This window comes from Procambarus clarkii, chromosome 61 (genome assembly GCF_040958095.1).
Source record: "Procambarus clarkii isolate CNS0578487 chromosome 61, FALCON_Pclarkii_2.0, whole genome shotgun sequence".
NCBI classification, from domain to species: Eukaryota; Metazoa; Arthropoda; class Malacostraca; order Decapoda; family Cambaridae; genus Procambarus; species Procambarus clarkii.
The window spans coordinates 16,563,899-16,576,211 of record NC_091210.1 but is presented as its reverse complement, the minus strand read 5'-3'; the positions used below and the strand labels follow the sequence as shown (position 1 = coordinate 16,576,211).

At 36.9% G+C, this 12,313-nt stretch overlaps 3 protein-coding genes across 3 annotated transcripts; all 3 read right to left on the bottom strand.

Annotated features, from left to right (window-relative positions):
* Positions 1–1,324: 1,324 nt before the first annotated feature.
* On the bottom strand, positions 1,325–3,302 carry LOC123774219 (pro-resilin-like). The gene is made up of 3 exons (XM_069307928.1): positions 3,169–3,302; positions 2,617–2,733; positions 1,325–2,342 (listed from the first exon to the last, which is right to left on the bottom strand). The coding sequence occupies exons 1-3, from the start codon at positions 3,178–3,180 to the stop codon at positions 2,058–2,060; spliced, it is 414 nt and encodes a 137-aa protein (XP_069164029.1). The 5' UTR covers positions 3,181–3,302; the 3' UTR covers positions 1,325–2,057.
* Positions 3,303–6,027: 2,725 nt separating this feature from the next.
* On the bottom strand, positions 6,028–7,280 carry LOC138354102 (pro-resilin-like). Its single transcript, XM_069307932.1, has 3 exons — positions 7,147–7,280; positions 6,645–6,761; positions 6,028–6,365 (listed from the first exon to the last, which is right to left on the bottom strand). The coding sequence occupies exons 1-3, from the start codon at positions 7,156–7,158 to the stop codon at positions 6,099–6,101; spliced, it is 396 nt and encodes a 131-aa protein (XP_069164033.1). The 5' UTR covers positions 7,159–7,280; the 3' UTR covers positions 6,028–6,098.
* Positions 7,281–10,007: 2,727 nt separating this feature from the next.
* LOC123774274 (pro-resilin-like) lies at positions 10,008–11,268 on the bottom strand. Its single transcript, XM_045768426.2, has 3 exons — positions 11,236–11,268; positions 10,627–10,743; positions 10,008–10,347 (listed from the first exon to the last, which is right to left on the bottom strand). The coding sequence occupies exons 1-3, from the start codon at positions 11,245–11,247 to the stop codon at positions 10,081–10,083; spliced, it is 396 nt and encodes a 131-aa protein (XP_045624382.2). The 5' UTR covers positions 11,248–11,268; the 3' UTR covers positions 10,008–10,080.
* Positions 11,269–12,313: the final 1,045 nt, after the last annotated feature.

The following is a 12,313-nucleotide window of genomic DNA, read 5'->3' as shown; positions in this document are numbered from 1 at the left end:
TATATATATATATATATATATATATATATATATATATATATATATATATATATATATATATATATATGTCGTACCTAGTAGCCAGAACTCACTTTTTGGCCTACTATTCAAGGCCCGATTTGCCTAATAAGCCAAGTTTTCCTGAATTAATATATTTTTTCTATTTTTTTTCTTATGAAATGATAAAGCTACCCATTTCATTATGTATGAGGTCATTTTTTTTTATTGGAGTTAAAATTAACGTAGATGTATGACCGAACCTAACCAACCCTACCTAACCTAACCTAACCTATCTTTATAGGTTAGGTTTGGTTAGGTAGCCGAAAAAGTTAGGTTAGGTTAGGTTAGATAGGTTAGGTAGTCGAAAAACAATTAATTCATGAAAACTTGGCTTATTAGGCAAATCAGGCCTTGCATAGTAGGCTGAGAAGTGCGTTCTGGCTATTAGGTACGACATATATATATATATATATATATATATATATATATATATATATATATATATATATATATATATATATATATATATAAAGTAATGGGCGGCAGATGATATTTAGAGATTATGAAGGTGCCTTAAATAACATTCTTACAAATATTAACTTGTTGCTGTTGTGTTACTGAACAGAATATAAATACCTTTCTAATCTGTTTGCTTTATTTGTCATTATTCAATAAATACAATATATGTGTAATAAATAAATTCATATATATATACGCAGATGAGCTTTTTATAAAGAATTGTCATCAAAAAAGTAGATCTGGCCAATTCAGATGACACGAATATCTCTACAATTGTTTTCCCTGTGTGAGTGGATATCTTTGCTCTCGTAGTGGGTATAGAGCAGTGCTTCTGCTGCGGAATGGGTGTTTGACGCAAACATTTGCTAATAGTCTGCATGTTCCACAATATAACAATAGGCCTGCGAGAATAATTTGAGATGCGAGTCTTATATGTGACTCTCCTTCCCCCTTTAAATAAAAAAATAATACAATTTTCAATTATGTGCATTTGGGAGAACCATGCAAGCAGTGGTTGCAGAGCGAGAGATGTAACTATGCTATGAGAGGCTAATGATTAACGATGAAAGATGTGTTTATGTAAACTAAAGAGGCTAATTAATTCTCCTCCTGAACTGCATGATTAATTTTGGAAGTTAATGTGATTGGTGGGACAGGTTGTTTTCCAGATGTGTAAAAAGTACTCATGTAAGACAGATGGAAACTTTGACAGAATGAAAAGGACTGCCAAACATTACTGAATCTTCACAACCTAAGGAAAATTCCCAGCTCCTTAGAAGGTAACCATCAAATTTATACAATAGTGTAAGATATAAATAACTTTAATGTTTAATATTTTGTGGGTGATTAAGGTTCAGGACAAAAGTTATCCAAGTTAAGCTGAAAAGCAACAGGAATTTTCTTTAATGCAGTAAAGAAATGATTTGATTCATTTGAATTGAACTTGACCAAGTTGTAAGTAATCAGTGGATACTCATAAGACGTTTAGGAACTGGCCTCAGTATGTGCTAGGATCAGTAAGACCTACAGAAGGTTCAATAAAAGCTGAAGGTTCACTGAAAGCTGCAGAAGGTTTAGTGTAAACAACAGAGGGTTCAGTATAAACAGAAGATTCAGTGTGAACTACAGTAGGTTCAGTGACAACTATACAAGGTTAAATAAGAACTACATAGGAAGGGAGAGAGCTACAATGAGTTCAGTAAGAATTACAACAGGTTCATTACGACCTCTTAAAGGTACAGTTCAAGCTTAAAAAGGTTCAACAAGAGCTACAGCAACTTAAATATATGCTACCTAAAGTTAAATAAGAGCCATAGCAGGTTCAATAACAGCTACAGACGATTGACGACAGAAGAAGAGAAAAGGAAGGCTTTTGTGCAAGTCTGGAGACCTCTGGGTGATATTGCAAGACCTTTATAAACAAATAGAAAATAGGATAAATTTGAATCTTGTGTAACATCACACTTGATAAAGATTGTAAGAAATTGTGCAATTTACATTAGAGGAGGTAAATCTACTAGAGAGAGTGTGAGGTTAATTTAAGCATAAGCTGGGGCAGGCTGGTAGGCTGGGGCTGGCTTGTAGGCTGGAGCGGGCTTGTAACTGGGCTGGTAGGCTGGGTACTGGGCCTCTCCCTGGTATTCAACTTGGGCCACGTAGCCGGAGTCGCCGTTGACGACGTAAGTCACCTTCTGCAGGCGACCGTCGGGAAGCTGGACGTAATAAGAGCCCTTGGTGTCGTAATCGTTGCGAGACTCCTGGTGACCGAAGTCGTTGCCGGAGCCATCACTCACAGCGTACTGGGAGTCGTAACGGGGAGGAGTCTGTAGACGAATGATTAACAATGATACACTGACATTACCACACATGATAACATGCTGGATATATGTTGATAAGTTACGTTACTCTCAGTTCATTGTGAACGAAACTTGAAACATTTAAATTACTACAATTAGTAAAGTTATGACTATGAAGTGCGCCTTTCTGCAAGATTATTTTAATATTAGTGCATTATTTCATATATGTTCACCAGGCTATTATTTAAACTTGAAAGAAAATTAACATGTATGAAACTGAGACTGCTAAAGCTTTACTCACGTCTGGATAAGCTGGAGCACCGTAGGATGGTCTGGGGTATGCTGGAGGTGGCCCGTATGCTGGGGGAGGTTCAGGGCGGGCGAGGGTGGCAGCCACAATGGCAGCCAACACAAGAACCTACAGGGCCAGGCATCAACACTTATTTAGAACCTACAGAGCCAAGCATCAACAATTATTAAGGCACTTAACTGCATAGTCTTACAAAACAAAAGAAATACTGTTGTTGTTTGACAAATTACGAAAAAGACATCGCATGTTACATAAATTTATGTTATTACACGTAATGAGTATATCAAGCAATATATTTATAGTAAAAAGACGAGGATTCGGTTAGTTTGGTGTTGGGTTTAAGGCCTATCAACCTCTGGAGTACTTTTAAGGTCACAGTAACAGTTTTACCCAACAAGTATATTTTAGTCTGGAACATTGGCTTATACCAAAATTAACTCTCAGTGTATGTATACACCGATAACCGGGATATACACCGATAACTCGGTGTATATCTGCCTTATTGGTAATCTCAGTGTAAAACTACTTGTGGAGGATTTTCACCTTGGTCGACATGTTAGCAGTGAACAGTGCAGGTGACTGATGATATCCGAGTCGGGCCGGAGCCTTTTATACCTGCAGCCCCGCCCGCACAAGGTCACGTGACGAGGCAAGATCTTCAGACAGCAAATGTTAAGAGAATTGCCCTCATGTGAGGAAATTGTCATTATAGTGCATTTATAAAACAGATATCGAGAGAGTGAATATCGCTGGTGTTCTTTCACACGTGATTCCTTATATAAAGGAAATATGGTACTAAAATTCTCACGCATGTGTAAACAGCTATATTTATTTTTTATTCATGTTAAATTGAAATAATTGAGTCAGAATACTATTAAAATGCAATGGTCATTTTAGAGCTATAATGCATTTTGTATTATGATAACCAATTTCACAGCAATGAATAAATAAACAATAAAAGTGTCTAATTAATGAGAAAAATATATTTAAGGACACTTAGATTCTTTTCACATAACTAGTTCCAGAAGTAATCATTTCTTGTAACTTTTGATTTTAACTCAACAATGAACACTTAATCAAACAATATAACTAAAGAATGTTAGGTAAGTAGAATGCTGAGATAAATGCTTCAGACCGTTAAGTAAATGCTAGAGATGGTTAAATAAAAGCAACAGAAAGATAAGTTAAAGCTACAAAACGATAATAAACTAAGAAATTTGTCAGTCATGTTGTTACTGATGTTGAATGTCTACAGGTCGTTGAGTGGAGTATTCATCAGCTAGTTGAGCTGTTACATCGCGTGAGTAGATGTGTCTCAGACACTTGATGTGGATAGATTAGTGTCATAGCTACTTTCCTGACTTGCCACCTCCTGTAGTAGAGTAGGGTTCCTTCTCGACAATCGGGAATTCCTTGCTTGAATCCCGGACAGGACCGAAGTGAATTATTATTATTAATTTTATTAATAATATATTAATTGGAAAATCATTTTGAGGCAATTGAGTGACTCGAACCCACGTTCTGGTGAATCTCAGACACCTGTCCTAACCGACTGGGCTATGATGGTACAAATGTCGACCAACACATAACTACTAAATTCACTGCGAGGTTCTGGGGCCAGATTCACGAAGCAGTTACGCAAGTACTTACGAACCTGTCCATATTTTCACAATCTTTGGCGGCTTTGTTTACAATTATTAAACAATTAATGAGCTCCGAAGCACCAGGAGGCTGTTTATAACATTAACAACAGTTGATTGACAAGTTTTCATGCTTGTAAACTGTTTAATAAATGTAACCAAAGCCGTCAAAGGTTGAGGAAAGATGTGTACACGCTCGTAAGTATTTGCGTGACTGCTTTATAAATCTGGCCCCTGGAGGCTCCGAACGGCGCCCAGCCTGGGTTTTACTGTCGACCAGACCACACTCTGGCCTACAGTATGGTGTTCACACTAATACGTTTCACTTCATTTAATGCGATTTCTCTGTGTTCTTAGAACATTATTTGTTTTGAGCATTTGAGAATTATTTGTTATCAGTCTTTCTTGTATGAATGTTACACAATATTACGGAAAGGGTTAGATCGATGATTCTATCATTAATCTCCTTATTTTTCATGTTCTTCAATTAAAAATTAAATAGGAAAATTATTTCACCAATGTTAGTTTTACATTTGAATTTGGCCAAACTCGTGTCGCTGAAAGAGGTGCTTTGTTGACGCTCTCGTCAGCATCTACTGAAGCAGTGTACACATAGCAACTGAGAGGGAAGTGAGGAAGTGTTGATATCACCTGGTGCTGTAGATGAGGTGTTGATATCACCTGGTGCTGTAGATGAGGTGTAAGGAGAAAGGTTAGTAGTACCTAAGTGTAACCTGGCTATTTTTTCAATTATTATTTGTATGTATTGCTTCTGCTATGTCTTATTTTCTATTGTCATTGTGTCTATCGATTATTTCTGTATTGTTGGTCACGATGTCATTGACGATGGTTTAGATATGTGTAGACATGATGTCATCTTTGAAAGTTACTTGTTGTTTGTGCATAGTTTGCGCTACGAATAAAAAAACAAAACAAAAATAATGCATTTTTATTTTTTTTATGTTTGTGCATTAAATTTTATTGTAAGAATTGTAAATATATTGAGATTGTTGGAGCTGCCAGTCCCCAAGTGTGCATGTAAAATCATAGATGACATTTAATTTTTCCATGGGGTTTTAATTTTATCTACATTTTGTCTTCAATCGTAATTCAGCGGTTTTCTTGCTTCCGATGAAAATCGTAGACTATTTCTTCCGGCTAGTGATGGTAAGGGCTAACATTTCGGCCAATGATGTCTTTGAGGAGTCTTTTTTTTTCGTTTTGTGAGCTGTTAAAAGGAAGTTCACGTAAAAAAGATCTTTATGTTGTTCAGATTTTGAAGTATTGACCGTACAACTTTTGTAATGATCTTTCCAACGTTTTGTTTCTCGTCAATCTGCTTCCTACTGGAGCTGTGTGTGAGATCATGGTTGACATTGACGTCGACAACACTTCGTTTATACTTGTCAGGGCACTCACTGATATATGAATTATCCTTGATGCTAATGGTGAGTGCCCTGATAGGCATAATGGAAATGTTGTTAACGCTTCTGTCAACTGTGTTCTCACAAGCAGCTTCAGTTGAAAGAAACATCAGATTTTTAAGATTTGAAAAGATTTTTAAGAACCACTGGATGATCGCGCTAAAGTATTGAAAATGCAGCATGAACTATGAGTAGCCACAAGTAACACGAGGAAAATAAATTACGTATTTCAACAGTATTAATTGCGTCTGGCGTGACTCATGAACTGTTTGCTGTAATGTATCATTATATATCTTATATATAAATGTGGCGTTTTTGTTTGAAGAAATAAGGACATTAAATTATATAGCTTTATTTAAATTAAACATAGGATTGGATATCAACAAAGAAGCTAGAGTATCACATCAGATTATGCATAAACAGGAGCTGGCTTGTAGGCTGGAGCGGGCTTGTAACTGGGCTGGTAGGCTGGGTACTGGGCATCTCCCTGGTATTCAACTTGGGGCACGTAGCCGGAGTCGCCGTTGACGACGTAAGTCACCTTCTGCAGGCGACCGTCCGGAAGCTGGACGTAATAAGAGCCCTTAGTGTCGTAATCGTTGCGAGACTCCTGGTGACCGAAGTCGTTGCCGGAGCCGTCACTCACAGCGTACTGGGAGTCGTAACGGGGAGGAGTCTGTGGACGGATGATTTACAATGTTGCACTGACATTACAACACATGATAACATGCTGCATATATGTTGATAAGTTACGTTACTTTCAGTTCATTGTGAACGAAACTTGAAACATATAAATTATTACAATCAGTAAAGTTTTCACTAACTATGAAGTGCGCCTTTCTGTAAGATTATTTTAATTATTAGTACATTATTTTACAAAAGTTCATCAGGTTATTATTTAAACTTGAAAGAAAAATAACATGTATGAAACTGAGACTGCTAAAGCTTTACTCACGTCTGGATAAGCTGGAGCACCGTAGGATGGTCTGGGGTATGCTGGAGGTGGCCCGTATGCTGGGGGAGGTTCAGGGCGGGCGAGGGTGGCAGCCACAATGGCAGCCAACACAAGAACCTACAGGGCCAGGCATCAACACTTAACCGAACTGCATAGTCTTACAAAACAAGAAAATTCTGCTGTATCCTGACAATTTACAAAAAACGATATCGCATGTTATATAAAATTATGTTATAACTCGTAATGCCTATATCAAGCCAAACATTTATAGGAAAAATACGAGGATTCGGTTAGTTTGGTGTTGGGCTTAAGGCCTATCAACCTCTGGAGTAATTTTAAAGCCACAGTAACAGATAACTGACCACCCAACAAGAATATTTCAGTCTGGAACATTGGCTTATACCAAAATTAACTCTCAGTGTATGTCAACACCGATAACTCTATGAATATCTGCCTTATTGATAATCTCAGTGTAAAATTACTACTTGTGGAGGATTTTCACCTTGCTCGACATGTTAGCAGTGAACAGTGCAGGTGACTAGTGATATCCGAGTCGGGCCGGAGCCTTTTATACCTGCAGCCCCGCCCGCACAAGGTCACGTGACGAGGCAAGATCTTCAGACAGCAAATGTTAAGAGAATTGCCCTCATGTGAGGAAATTGTCATTATAGTGCATTTATAAAACGGAGATCGGAAGAGTGAATTTCGCTGGTGTTTTTTTCACACGTGATTCCTTACATAAAGGAAATATGGTACTAAAATTCTCACGCAAGTGTGAACAGCTATCTATTTTTTTATTTTCGTTAAATTGAAATAATTAAGTCAGAATACTATTCAAAAGCAATGGTCATTTTAGAAGTATAATGCATTTTGTATTATGATAACCAACTTCACAGCAATGAATAAATAAACAATAAAAGTGTTTAATTAATGAGAAAAATATATTTAAGGACACTTAGATTCTTTTCACATAACTAGTTCCAGAAGTAATCATTTCTTGTAACTTTTGATTTTAACTCAACAATGAACACTTAATCAAACAATATAACTAAAGAATGTTAGGTAAGTAGAATGCTGAGATAAATGCTTCAGACCGTTAAGTAAATGCTAGAGATGGTTAAATAAAAGCAACAGAAAGATAAGTTAAAGCTACAAAATGATAATAAACTAAGAAATTTGTCAGTCATGTTGTTACTGATGTTGAATGTCTACAGGTCGTTGAGTGGAGTATCCATTAGCTAGTTGAGCTGTTACATCGCGTGAGTAGATGTGTCTCAGACACTTGATGTGGATAGATTAGTGTCATAGCTACTTTCCTGACTTGCCACCTCCTGTAGTAGAGTTGGGTTCCTTCTCGACACTCGGGAATTCCTTGTTCGAATCCCGGACAGGACCGAAGTGAATTATTATTATTAATTTTATTAATAATATATTAATCGAAAAATCATTTTGAGGCAACTGAGTGACTCGAACCCACGTTCTGGTGAATCCCAGACACCTGGCCTAACCGACTGGGCCATGATGGTACAAATGTCGACCAACACATAACTACTAAATTCACTGCGAGGTTCTGGGGCAAGATTCACGAAGCAGTTACGCAAGTACTTACGAACCTGTCCATCTTTTCACAATCTTTGGCGGCTTTGTTTACAATTATTAAACAATTAATGAGCTCCGAAGCACCTGGAGGCTGTTTATAACATTAACAACAGTTGATTGACAAGTTTTCATGCTTGTAAACTGTTTAATAAATGTAACCAAAGCCGTCAAAGGTTGAGGAAAGATGTGTACACGCTCGTAAGTATTTGCATGACTGCTTTATAAATCTGGCCCCTGGAGGCTCCGAACGGCGCCCAGCCTGGGTTTTACTGTCGACCAGACCACACTCTGGCCTACAGTATGGTGTTCACACTAATACGTTTCACTTCATTTAATGTGATTTCTCTGTGTTCTTAGAACATTATTTGTTTTGAGCATTTGAGAATTATTTGTTATCAGTCTTTCTTGTATGAATGTTACACAATATTACGGAAAGGGTTAGATCGATGATTCTATCATTAATCTTCTCCTTATTTTTCATGTTCTTCAATTAAAAATTAAATAGGAAAATTAATTTACCAAAGTTAATTTTACATTTGAATTTGGCCAAACTCGTGTCGCTGAAAGAGGTGCTTTGTTGACGCTCTCGTCAGCATCTACTGAAGCAGTGTACACATAGCAACTGAGAGGGAAGTGAGGAAGTGTTGATATCACCTGGTGCTGTAGATGAGGTGTTGATATCACCTGGTGCTGTAGATGAGGTGTAAGGAGAAAGGTTAGTAGTACCTAAGTGTAACCTGGCTATTTTTTCAATTATTATTTGTATGTATTGCTTCTGCTATGTCTTATTTTCTATTGTCATTGTGTCTATCGATTATTTCTGTATTGTTGGTCACGATGTCATTGACGATGGTTTAGATATGTGTAGACATGATGTCATCTTTGAAAGTTACTTGTTGTTTGTGCATAGTTTGCGCTACGAATAAAAAAAAAAAACATAAAAATAATGCATTTTTATTTTTTTTATGTTTGTGCATAAAATTTTATTGTAAGAATTGTAAATATATTGAGATTGTTGGAGCTGCCAGTCCCCAAGTGTGCATGTAAAATCATAGATGACATTTAATTTTTCCATGGGGTTTTAATTTTATCTACATTATGTCTTCAATCGTAATTCAGCGGTTTTCTTGCTTCCGATGAAAATCGTAGACTATTTCTTCCGGCTAGTGATGGTAAGGGCTAACATTTCGGCCAATGATGTCTTTGAGGAGTCTTTTTTTTCGTTTTGTGAGCTGTTAAAATGAAGTTCACGTAAAAAAGATCTTTATGTTGTTCAGATTTTGAAGTATTGACCGTACAACTTTTGTAATGATCTTTCCAACGTTCTGTTTCGCTTCAATCTGCTTCCTACTGGAGCTGTGTGTGAGATCATGGTTGACATTGACGTCGATAACACTTCGTTTATACTTGTCAGGGCACTCACTGATATATGAATTATCCTTGATGCTGATGGTGAGTGCCCTGATAGGCATAATGGAAATGTTGTTAACGCTTCTGTCAACTGTGTTCTCACAAGCAGCTTCAGTTGAAAGGAACATCAGATTTTTAAGATTTGAAAAGATTTTTAAGAACCACTGGATGATCGCGCTAAAGTATTGAAAATGCAGCATGAACTATGAGTAGCCACAAGTAACACGAGGAAAATAAATTACGTATTTCAACAGTATTAATTGCGTCTGGCGTAACTCATGAACTGTTTGCTGTAATGTATCATTATATATTTTATATACAAATGTGGCGTGGTTGTTTGAAGAAATAAGGACATTAAATTATATAGCTTTATTTAAATTAAACATAGGATTGGATATCAACAAAGAAGCTAGAGTATCACATCAGATTATGCATAAACAGGAGCTGGCTTGTAGGCTGGAGCGGGCTTGTAACTGGGCTGGTAGGCTGGGTACTGGGCCTCTCCCTGGTATTCAACTTGGGCCACGTAGCCGGAGTCGCCGTTGACGACGTAAGTCACCTTCTGCAGGCGACCGTCGGGAAGCTGGACGTAATAAGAGCCCTTAGTGTCGTAATCGTTGCGAGACTCCTGGTGACCGAAGTCGTTGCCGGAGCCATCACTCACAGCGTACTGGGAGTCGTACCGGGGAGGAGTCTGTGGACGGATGATTTACAATGTTACACTGACTTTACCACACATGATAACATGCTGCATATATGTTGATAAGTTACGTTACTTTCAGTTCATTGTGAACGAAACATGAAACATATAAATTATTACAATCAGTAAAGTTTTGACTAACTATGAAGTGCGCCTTTCTGTAAGATTATTTTAATTATTAGTACATTATTTTACAAAAGTTCATCAGGGTATTATTTAAACTTGAAAGAAAAATTACATGTATGAAACTAAGACTGCTAAAGCTTTACTCACGTCTGGATAAGCTGGAGCACCGTAGGATGGTCTGGGGTATGCTGGAGGTGGCCCGTATGCTGGGGGAGGTTCAGGGCGGGCGAGGGTGGCAGCCACAATGGCAGCCAACACAAGAACCTACAGGGCCAGGCATCAACACTTATTAAGACACATAACCGAACTGCATAATCTTACAAAACAAGAAAATTCTGCTGTTGTCTGACAAATTACAAAAAAAAAAGACATCAATTGTTATATAAAATGATGTTATTAATTGTAATGACTATATCAAGCCAAACATTTACAGGAAAAAGACAAAGATTTGGTTAGTTTGGTGTTGGGCTTAAGGCCTATCAACCAATGGAGGGTTATTAAGGTGTCCACAACAGTTTACAGAAAAGCCAACAAGTTCGGCCGTTGGGCTTTTGATCTGTAAACACTTGGAGGGTTATTAAGTCATCCACATCAGCTTAATGATCACCCAAATAAGTATATTTTAGTCTGAAACATTGGCTTGGACCAAAATTAACTCTCGGTGTGCATACATCGAAAACCGAGATACACTTCTCTGTGTATATCTCGCATATTAGTAATTTCAGAGCATAAATTATTCTTGTGGAGGATTTTCACCTTGTTCGACATGTTAGCAGTGAACAGTGCAGGTGACTGATGATATCCGAGTCGGGCCGGAGCCTTTTATACCTGCAGCCCCGCCCACACAAGGTCACGTGACGAGGCAAGATCTTCAGACAGCAAATGTTAAGAGAATTGCCCTCATGTGAGGAAATTGTCATCATGTATTCATAAAACAGATATCGAGAGAGTGAATATCGCTGGTGTTCTTTCACACGTGATTCATTATGTGAAGGAACTATGTTATTAAAATACTCTGGCATATGTAAATAGATATTTAATTTTCATTCCCGTTAAATTTAAATAATTGAGTTAGAAAGCTAATCAAATGCATTGATTATTTTAAAACTCGATAATACGTTTTATTCTATGATAACCAAGTTCACAGCATTTAGTAAATGAATAATAAAAAATTCTTTATTAATGAGACAATTTTGTTTTTTGAAACCTTGGTTCTTTTTCATGTAACTGGTTCCACAATTGGTAATTTTGTGAAACATTTTAATACCATTATGAATTATAATCCAACAATTAACACTTAATCAAACAAAGAAGCTAGAGAATGTTAAGTAAGAGCTACAGAGGATTAAGCACACACTAAAGAAGGCTTCCTAAAAGTCTAAAGAAGGAAGAAAGATTAAGTAAAAGCTATTACAGAATGTTAAAATAAAGCTACAGATGGTCAAGTAAAAGTTACAGAATATAAAATAGGCGCTATAGAAAGTTATGTAAAAGATACAGAATATTATGTAACAGCTATAGAAGACTAAGTAAAAGTTACAGAATATCTAGTAGGAACTACAGAATATTATGTAAAAGCTACAAAATATTAAGTAAAAGGTACAGAATATTAAGTAAAAACTACAGAAATTTAAGTTAAAGCTATAAAATTATGTTGTCCTAAAGAATTTGTCAGTCTAGTATTTATTGATGTGGAATGTCTTGATATTGAGTGGAACATCCATTAGCTAGTTTGTGTGAGTAGACGGGTATCACGGACCCTTAGTGTGAGGTGAGGTTAGATTAGTGTTATAGATCATATATTTTCCTGACTTGCTTGCATGTACCTTCACAA